At 41.7% G+C, this 9679-nt stretch overlaps 1 protein-coding gene across 1 annotated transcript; it reads left to right on the top strand.

Annotated features, from left to right (window-relative positions):
• Window positions 1-218: 218 nt before the first annotated feature.
• LOC102171135 (40S ribosomal protein S4, X isoform-like) lies at window positions 219-773 on the top strand. Its single transcript, XM_018044069.1, has one exon. It carries the CDS (start codon window positions 219-221, stop codon window positions 750-752), a length of 534 nt encoding a protein of 177 aa, XP_017899558.1. The 3' UTR covers window positions 753-773.
• The last annotated feature ends 8906 nt before the right edge of the window (window positions 774-9679 follow it).

Here is a 9679-nt window from a genome sequence, read left to right as displayed (position 1 = left end):
TAAAGAAGATTTGCATGCAGCGTTTCATTAAGATTGATGGCAAAGTCTGCACAGATATAACCTACCCTGCTGGTTTTATTGGAGAAGGCAATGGCACCCCACTCCAGTGTTCTTGCCTGGAGAATCCCAGGGACGGAGGAGCCTGGCTGCTGTCTATGGGGTCGCACACAGTTGGACACAACTGAAGTGACTTAGCAACAGCAGCAGCAGCTGGTTTTATGTATGTCATCAGCACTGATAAGACTGCAGAGAATTTTTGTTTGATCTATGACACCAAGGATCACTTTGCCATTCATTGTATTACACCTGAGGAGGCCAAGTATAAATTGTGCAAAGTAAGAAAGATATTTGTGGGGACAAAAGGAATCCCTCATCTGGTAACCCATGATGCTCATACCATCCGTTACCCTGATCCCCTCATCAAGGTGAATGACACCATTCAGACTGACTTAGAGACTGGCAAGATTACTGATTTCATCAAATTTGGCACTGGTAACCTGTGCATAGTGACTGGAGGTGCTCACCTGGGAAGAATTGGTGTGATTACAAACCAGGAGAGACATCCAGGTTCTTTTGATTTAGTTCATGTGAAAGATGTGAATGGCAACAGCTTTGCCACACGGCTCTCAAGCATTTTCGTTATTGGCAAAGGCAACAAACCGTGGATCTCTCTTCCCTGTGGAAAGGGTATTCGCCTTACCATTGCTGAGGAGAGAGACAAGAGATTGGCAGCCAAACAGAGCAGTGGATAAAATGATCTCTATGTGATGTGATTGGAAAAGTCTTTGTACTTAATTAAAGATAATACCAAGTGAAAAAAAAGAAAAGAAAATCACAGTCACCATTTTGGGTAAACATTCCCCAACATTTATCAAGCTCAGCACCAACAATTTTTTTCTAACTGGCGTATAGTTGCTTTCCAGGTGGTGCTAGTGGTAAAGAACTGGCCTGCCAATGCAGGAGACATAAGAGATGCATGTTCCATCCCTGGGTCAGGAAGATCCCCTGGAAGAGGGCATGGTACCCACTGCAGTATTCTTGCCTGGAGAATCCCATGGACAGAGGAGACTTGTGGGCTACATTCCATAGGGTCACAAAGAATTGGACATGACTGAAGTCACTTAGCACACACACACGCATAGTTGCTTTACAGTGTTATGTTAGTTTCTGCTGTACAACAATGTGAGTCAGCTATACAGGACTAACAATCTTATTCAGTAAGTCAATTCATTTGGTTACCTGGGCATATCTTTTACAACTAGCTCCTCTTTGGTGGCTGGCCCATTAGGAAATAGCATTGTCCAAATCCAAATCTTTCCTGCTGTTCTTTTTCATGACAGATTTGGTTATTGCTTTAAATTTTTTCCAGCGTAAAATTGCTATAGTGTTGCTCTCTAGTTTAGAATTTGGTGGTTTGATTCATCTGTGTGCTAAAGCAAATCCCAACTTACTTCTCGAGAGTTATATTGGCTCTGACAGTGTGTATTCCCTTGGCCTGCCTTCACATTGAGGGGCCTTGGCTTTCTACTCCAGGATGGGTTTTTGTTTGGCTCATCTTCTACTCAGATTGACTTTTAAAACACATGGCTCTGTACTTTAGCAAACACAGAATCGTTGTGCTGTAAGGTTCTGTCAGACAGCATACCCTCAAACCCACAGTTGCTCAACCTATCAAAAACTCTACTGAGAGAAATCGAATTTTATGGAGGATTGCCTGAAGGCTGTGAAGTCCATCCACTTCTCTGTTCTAAAATTTATCCCTGGATAAAAGTGTATCCCTGAATACAATAAAACTATCCCTGGACAAAATTGTCCCCGACATAACTGCTTTTTCAAACATTGAGATATAATTTACATACCATAAAATTCTATTTAAAGTGTACAATTCAATGTTTTTTTAGTATATTCAGAGAGTTGTATAACCATCACCACAGTTATTCTTTGGAACATTTTCATCACTCCTCCCCCCCAAAATCCCATACTCATTAGCTGTCATACCCTCTTTCCCCTCACCAACTACCATCATCATCCACTGCAAACCATTTATCTCTTTTCTCTTATGTGAAAGTTCAATCGTGTCTGACTTTTTGCAACCCATATGGACTAAAGCCCACCAGGCTCCTCTGTCCATGAGATTTCCCAGACAAGAATACTGGAGTGGGTTCCCATTTCCTTCTCCAGGGGATCTTCCTGACCCAAGGATCAAACCTATGTCTCTTACGTCTCCTGCATTGGCAGGTGGGTTCTTTACCATCTGAGCCTCAGGGAAGCCCTTTTCTCTTATAGATTTGTCTTTTTTAAACAGTTCATAAATGGAATCATCCAATAAATGGACTTTTTTGACTAGAGTCTTTCACTAAGAATAATATTTTCAAGATTAATCCATGTTGTAACATGTATCACAATGGCACCCCACTCCAGTACTCTTGCCTAGAGAATCCCATGGACAGAGGAGCCTGGTAGGCTGTGGTCCATGGGGTCACGAAGAGTCGGACATGACTGAGTGACTTCACTTTGACTTTTCACTTTCATGCATTGGAGAAGGAAATGGCAACCCACTCCAGTATTCTTGCCTAAGAATCCCAGGGATGGGGGAGCCTGGTGGGCTGCCGTCTATGGGGTCACACAGAGTCAGACACGATTGAAGTGACTTAGCAGCAGCAGCAACATGTATCATTACTTCATTCCTTTTTTATGGATGAATAATACTCCATTTGTGAACATACCTCATTTTATTCATTCATTCATCAGTTGGTTGCTATTTGGCTTGTTTCCACTTTCTGGCTATTGTGAATAATGCTGCTGTGGAACTACATTTTTTTTTTCTTTTTTAGCTCTGTCATATGGCTTATGGGATCTTATTTCCCTGACCAGGGATTGAAACCAAACCCCCAGAGGTGTTAGCACCAGAGTCAGAACCACTGGACATCAGGGAATTTCCTGAAACTACTTTTAGCATTACACTAATAGCGTACACTGAGGGAAGTCATAAGAAATATACTAGAAATGTGAGATTTTTGACAGTAAGTAAGTTTATTGCCCAGGATTCTATCAATAAGAATGCATGAGTTAGGCTTAATCTGAAAAAGTTAGATGCTTAGAGACATTGTGAATCCTGTAGCAATCTTTTCACTTTTTTAAAAATTTAAATTTATTTATTTTAATTCGAGGCTAATTAATTTACAATATTCTATTGGTTCTGCCACACATCAACATGAATCCACCATGGATGTACACATGTTCCCCACTCTGAACCCCCCTCCCACCTCCCTCCCCATACCATCCCTCTGGGTCATCCCAGTGCACCAGCCCCAAGCATCCTGTATCAAACCTGGACTGACGATTCATTTCTTATATGATATTATACATGACATTCCCCCAAATCATCCCACCCTCTCCCTTTCCCACAGAGTCCAAAAGACTGTTCTATACATCTGTGTCTCTTTTGCTGTCTCGCATACAGGGTTATCGTTACCATCTTTCTAAATTCCATATATATGCATTAGTATACTGTATCGGTGTTTTTCTTCCTGGCTTACTTCACTCTGTATAATAGGCTCCAATTTCATCCACCTCATTAGAACTGATTCAAATGTATTCTTTTTAATGGCTGAGTAATAGTCCATTGTGTATATGTACCACAGCTTTCTTATCCATTCATCTGCTGATGGACATCTAGGTTGCGTCCATGTCCTGGCTATTATAAACAGTGCTGCAATGAACATTGGGGTACATGTGTCTCTTTCAATTCTGGTTTCCTTGGTGTGTATGCCTAGCAGTGGGATTGTTGGGTCATAAGGCAGTTCTATTTCCAGTTTTTTAAGGAATCCCCACACTGTTCTTCATAGTGGCTGTACTAGTTTGCATTTCCACCAACAGTGTAAGAGGGTTCCCTTTTTTCCACACCCTCTCCAGCATTTATTGCTTGTAGACTTTTGGATAGCAGCCATTCTGACTGGTGTGAAATGGTACCTCACTGTGGTTTTGATTTGCATTTCTCTGATAATGAGCGATGTTGAGCATCTTTTCATGTGTTTGTTAGCCATCTGTATGTCTTCTTTGGAGAAATGTCTGTTTCATTCTTTGGCCCATTCTTTGATTGGGTCATTTATATTTCTGGAATTGAGCTGCAGGAGTTGCTTGTATATTTCTTAGATTAGTTCTTTGTCAGTTGCTTCATTTGCTATTATTTTCTCCCATTCTGAAGACTGTCTTTTCACCTTGCTTATAGTTTCCTTTGTTGTGCAGAGGCTATTAATTTTAATTAAGTCCCATTTGTTTATTTTTCCTTTTATTTCCAATATTCTGAGAGGTGGGTCATAGAGGATCCTGCTGTGGTTTATGTTGGAGAGTGTTTTGCCTATGTTCTCCTCTAGGAGTTTTATAGTTTCTGGTCTTACATTTAGATCTTTAATCCATTTTGAGTTTATTTTTGTGTATGATGTTAGTACATATTCTAGTTTCATTCTTTTAGAAGTGGTTGACCAGTTTTCCCAGCACCACTTGTTAAAGAGATTGTCTTTTCTCCATTGTATATTCTTGCCTCCTTTGTCAAAGATAAGGTGTCCATAGGTGTGTGGATTTATCTCTGGGCTTTCTATTTTGTTCCATTGATCTATATTTCTGTCTTTGTGCCAGTACCATGCTGTCTTGATGACTGTGGCTTTGTAGTAGAGCCTGAAGTCAGGTAGGTTGATTCCTCCAGTTCCATTATTCTTTCTCAAGATTGCTTTGGCTATTCGAGGTTTTTTGTATTTCCATACAAATTGTGAAATTATTTGTTCTAGCTCTGTGAGAAATACCATTGGTAGCTTGATAGGGATTGCATTGACTCTATAGATTGCTTTGGGTAGTATACTTATTTTCACTATATTGATTCTTCTGATCCATGAACATGGTATATTTCTCTATCTATTAGTGTCCTCTTTGATTTCTTTCACCAGTGTTTTATAGCTTTCTATATATAGGCCTTTAGTTTCTTTAGGTAGCTATATTCCTAAATATTTTATTCTTTTCATTGCAATGGTGAATGGAATTGGTTCCTTAATTTCTCTTTCTATTTTCTCATTATTAGTGTATAGGAATGCAAGGGATTTCTGTGTGTTGATTTTATATCCTGCAACTTTACTATATTACTATATTGATTAGCTCTAGTAATTTTCTGGTGGAGTCTTTAGGGTTTTCTATGTAGAGGATCATGTCATCTGCAAACAGTGAGAGTTTTATTTCTTCTTTTTGAATTTGGATTCCTTTTATTTCTTTTTCTGCTCTGATTGCTATGGCCAAAACTTCCAAAACTATGTTGGATAGTAGCGGTGAAAGTGGCCACCCTTGTCTTGTTCCTGACTTTAGGGGAAATGCTTTCAGTTTTTCAGCATTGAGGATAATGTTTGCTGTGGGTTTGTCATATATAGCTTTTATTATGTTGAGGTATGTTCCTTCTATTCCTGCTTTCTGGAGAGTTTTTATCATAAATGGATGTTGAATTTCGTCAAAGGCTTTCTCTGCATCTATTGAGATAGTCATATGGCTTTTATTTTTCAATTTGTTAATGTGGTGTATTACATTGATTAATTTGTGGATATTGAAGAATCCTTGCATCCCTGGGATAAAGCATACTTGGTCATGGTGTATGATCATTTTAGTGTGTTGTTGGATTCTGATTGCTAGAATTTTGTTAAGGATTTTTGCATCTACGTTCATCAGTGATACTGGCCTGTAGTTTCCTTTTTTGTGGCATCTTTGTCTGGTTTTGGTATTAGGGTGATGGTGGCCACATAGAATCAGTTTGGAAGTTTACTTTCCTCTGCAATTTTCTGGAAGAGTTCGAGTAGGATAGGTGTTTTCCCTATCTCTTCCTCTTTTGTTTGGTTTGGTGGGCATTTATCCTGTTCCTTTACCTGCTGGGTACTCCTCTGTCTCTTCATCTTGTTTATATTGCTGTGTTTGGGGTGGCCTTTCTGTATTCTGGCAGTTTGTGGAGTTCTGTTTATTGTGGAGTTTCCTCACTGTGGGTGGGGTTGTACAGGTGGCTTGTCAAGGTTTCCTGGTTAGGGAAGCTTGTGTCGGTGTTCTAGTGGTGGAACTGGATTTCTTCTCTCTGGAGTGCAATGAAGTGTCCAGTAATGAGTTATGAGATATCAATGGGTTTGGAGTAACTTTGGGCAGTCTGTATATTGAAGCTCAGGGCTATGTTCCTGTGTTGCTGGAAAATTTGTGTGGTATGTCTTGCTCTGGAACTTGTTGGCCTGGAGTGATACTTGGTTTCAGTGTAGGTGTGGAGGCTTTTGATGAACTCCTATCGATTAATGTTCCCTGGAGTCAGGAGTTCTCTCGTGTTCTCAGGATTTGGACTTAAGCCTCCTGCTTCTGGTTTTCAGTCTTATTTTTACAGTAGTCTCAAGACTTCTCCATCTATACAGCATCATTGATACAACATCTAAGTTAAAAATGAAAAGTTTCTCCACAGTGAGGGACACTCAGAGAGGTTCACAGATTTACATGGAGAAGAGAAGAGGGAGGAGGGAGTTAGAGGTGATCCGAATGAGATGAGGTGTAATCAAAAGAGGAGAGAGCAAGATAGCCAGTAATCACTTCCTTATGTGTGCTCCATAGTCTGGACCACTCAGAGATGTTCACGGGGTTATACAGAGAAGAGAAGAGGGAGGAAGGAGATAGAGGTGGCCAGGAGGATAAAGGGGGGAATCAAAAGGAAAGAGGCAGATCCAGCCAGTAATCAGTTCCTTAAGTGTTCCCCACCATCTGGAACACACAAAGAGATTCACAGAGTTGGGTAGAGAAGAGAAGGGGGAGGGAGGAGATAGAGGCGACCTGGTGGAGAAAAAGGAGAGTCCAAAGGGGGAGAGAGCAATCAGGCCAGTGATCTAGCTCCCAAGTAAAAATGGGTAATGATGATTGGGTTCTTAAAAGTACAAAATTGATAACAAATACCAAAAAGCAAAGATTAAAAATCTAAAGTAGAGGTTGGATTTTCAAAAATACAATATTAAAGAAAAGGAAAAAAAGTCACAAAAGTTATTATATATATATATGAAGTTTGCTTTAAAAAATAGGGTCTCTTTTTTTGCGAAGTAATACTAGGTTATAAAAATGAAAATTAAAAGAGTAATAGAGGACTTAAAATTTAAAAAAAAATTTTAAAAAAGGAATGATAGTAAAAATAGTAAAAATATATCTAGGACTTTCTCTGGTGCTGTTGTGGGCAGTGTGGGGTCAGTTCATTTTCGGATAGTTCCTTGGTCCGGCTTATATTTCTCAAGATCTATAGGCCCCTTCCTATGTAGTCGGTACTAACTACATGGTTTTAATCTATTGCACCTGTCACTTCCAAGGAGGTTCCCTCTGTTTTAGCTTCTTCTGTTTACTGGTCTATTCAGTGTCTGATTTCCGCCCTGACACAAGGGAGCGGTGGTGGACACTTTTTTAGGCTCACTTGTTCAGTCGCGCTGTGGGGAGAGAGGGACGCTGCAAACAAATAACACTGGCATATGCTCGCAGTGTCTCAGCCACACTGGGCCTGCCCCAGCTCACGGAGTGTGTGCCCTCCCTGCTCACACTGCTCAGGCTCTGGGTTGCCCTGCCAGGAACGGTCCGAGGCTGGCCCTGGGCTGCATGCACCTCCCAGGTTTAAGCCGCTCAGGTGTAGGCACTCAGGTAGTCCTCAGAGGCGCAGACTCTGTTGGGTCTGTGTTTTGTGCCCTTCTCCGAGCAGCTCAAGTGATGAGGTGTTTGGAGAGCACGGTCGCTGCAACTTATCGTCTCCTTTACCCCTGCCGCTTGGTTTTCTGGGTGTACAACCAGCGCACCTTCTCAGGCGGATGTTGACCGTCCAGAACCCCAATAAGTCTTAGTTAGCAAAGAAGCCTGCTTGCAGTTTGGTAGATAATGTCTCTCTGGGGCTGCGATTGCCCCCTTCCGGCTCTGGCTGCCTGTCACCGGAGGGAGATGGTCTGTAGCCGGCTAGCTCTGTTCAGTCCTTTGTTCTGTGCATGGGCCTGGCGGTGTCTTAGGTTAGGGCTTTTCGCGTGGTAGCTATCCCATAGTCTGGTTTGCTAGCCCAAGTTAGTTCCCTCAGATTGCCCTCGGAGCATTCAGGCCTGGTCCTTACTCAAAGCAATGCATCCCCCTGCCTCCCTGCCCAGCCCCCGCTTGCTAGTGGTGGGTGCAGGAGTCTGCGCTGCTTCTCCGCTGGGGGAGTTACCATTGGGCTTGTAATCTGTGGGTTAAATTATTCATTTATTTTTCCCCCCAGTTATGTTGCCCTCTGTGCTTCCAAGGCTTGCCAGAGACTTGGCATTGAGAGTGTTTCCTGGTGTTTGGAAACTTCTCTCTTTTTTAAGACTCCCTTCCTGGGACAGAGCTCCGTCCCTACCTCTTTTGTCTCTTTTTTTGTCTTTTATATTTTTTCCTACCTCCTTTCGAAGACACTGGGCTGCTTTTCTGGGTGCCTGATGTCCTCTGCCGGCATTCAGAAGTTGTTTTGTGGAATTTACTCAGCGTTTAAATGTTATTTTGATGAATTTGTGGGGGAGAAAGTGGTCTCCCCATCCTATCCCTCTGCCATCTTAGGACCGCCCCCCTTTTCACTTTTGGTGTTCATCTTTAGAAAGCTCGGAAACCAATTTATGGCCCACTTCTAGCAGGTATACAGGATCTTGAATTTTACTTTAATTATCTTTTGTCCTGGTTACTTACTTATTTTTATATTGTTGTATTACACTTGTTTGAACAACATAGAGTATAAAGATTAATGGCCATTTAGCCTCCTTTACAAGTCATGACTGAACAGAAGCAGGACCTTGAGTATTGAGAGAAAGCAAACTAGAAGTCAGTTGGACAAGAGGACCATACACATAGCCTTTTAAATTTTAATAACTGCCTTCAAGACAGAGATGCAAAATTGTAAGTTCAGTTCAGTTCAGTTCAGTCACTCAGTCATATCTGACTCTTTGTAACCCTATGAATCACAGCACACCAGGCCTCCCTGTCCATCACCAACTCCCGGAGTTCACTCAAACTCATGTCCATCAAGTCGGTGATGCCATCCAGCCAACTCATTCTCAGTCATCACCTTCTACTCCTGCCCCCAATCCCTCCCAGCATCAGGGTCTTTTCCAATGAGTCAACTCTTTGCATGAGGTGGCCAAAGTATTGGAGTTTCAGCTTCAACATCAGTCCTTCCAATGAACACCCAGGACCAAACTCCTTTAGAATGGACTGGCTGGATCTCCTTGCAGTCCAAGGGACTCTCAAGAGTCTTCTCCAACACCACAGTTCAAAAGCATTGATTCTTTGGTGCTCAGCTTTCCTCACAGTCCAACTCTCACATCCATACATGACTACAGGAAAAACCATAGCCTTGACTAGACAAACCTTTGTCGGCAAAGTGATGTCTCTGCTTTTCAACATGCTATCTAGGTTGGTCATAACTTTCCTCCCAAAGGAGTAAGTGTCTTTTAATTTCATGGCTGCCAACACCATCTGCAGTGATTTTGGAGTCCCCCCCCCAAAAAAAAAGTCTGACACAGTTTCCACTGTTTCCCCATCTATCTGCCATGAAGTGATGGGATCAGATGCCAGGATCTTAGTTTTCTGACTGTTGAGCTTTAAGCCAACTTTTTCACTCTCTTTTTTCATCAACAAGCATTTTAGTTCCTCT

The sequence above is a fragment of the Capra hircus genome, assembly GCF_001704415.2.
Source record: "Capra hircus breed San Clemente chromosome X unlocalized genomic scaffold, ASM170441v1, whole genome shotgun sequence".
In the NCBI taxonomy this organism is placed as follows: Eukaryota; Metazoa; Chordata; class Mammalia; order Artiodactyla; family Bovidae; genus Capra; species Capra hircus.
Note: the sequence above shows the minus strand (reverse complement) of the source record. Positions and strands in the feature narration are given on the sequence as shown.

Excerpts from the sequence above, each read along its gene's own strand:
- LOC102171135 (XM_018044069.1), top strand. The coding sequence starts at position 219 with ATGTATGTCATCAGCACTGATAAGACTGCAGAGAATTTTTGTTTGATC.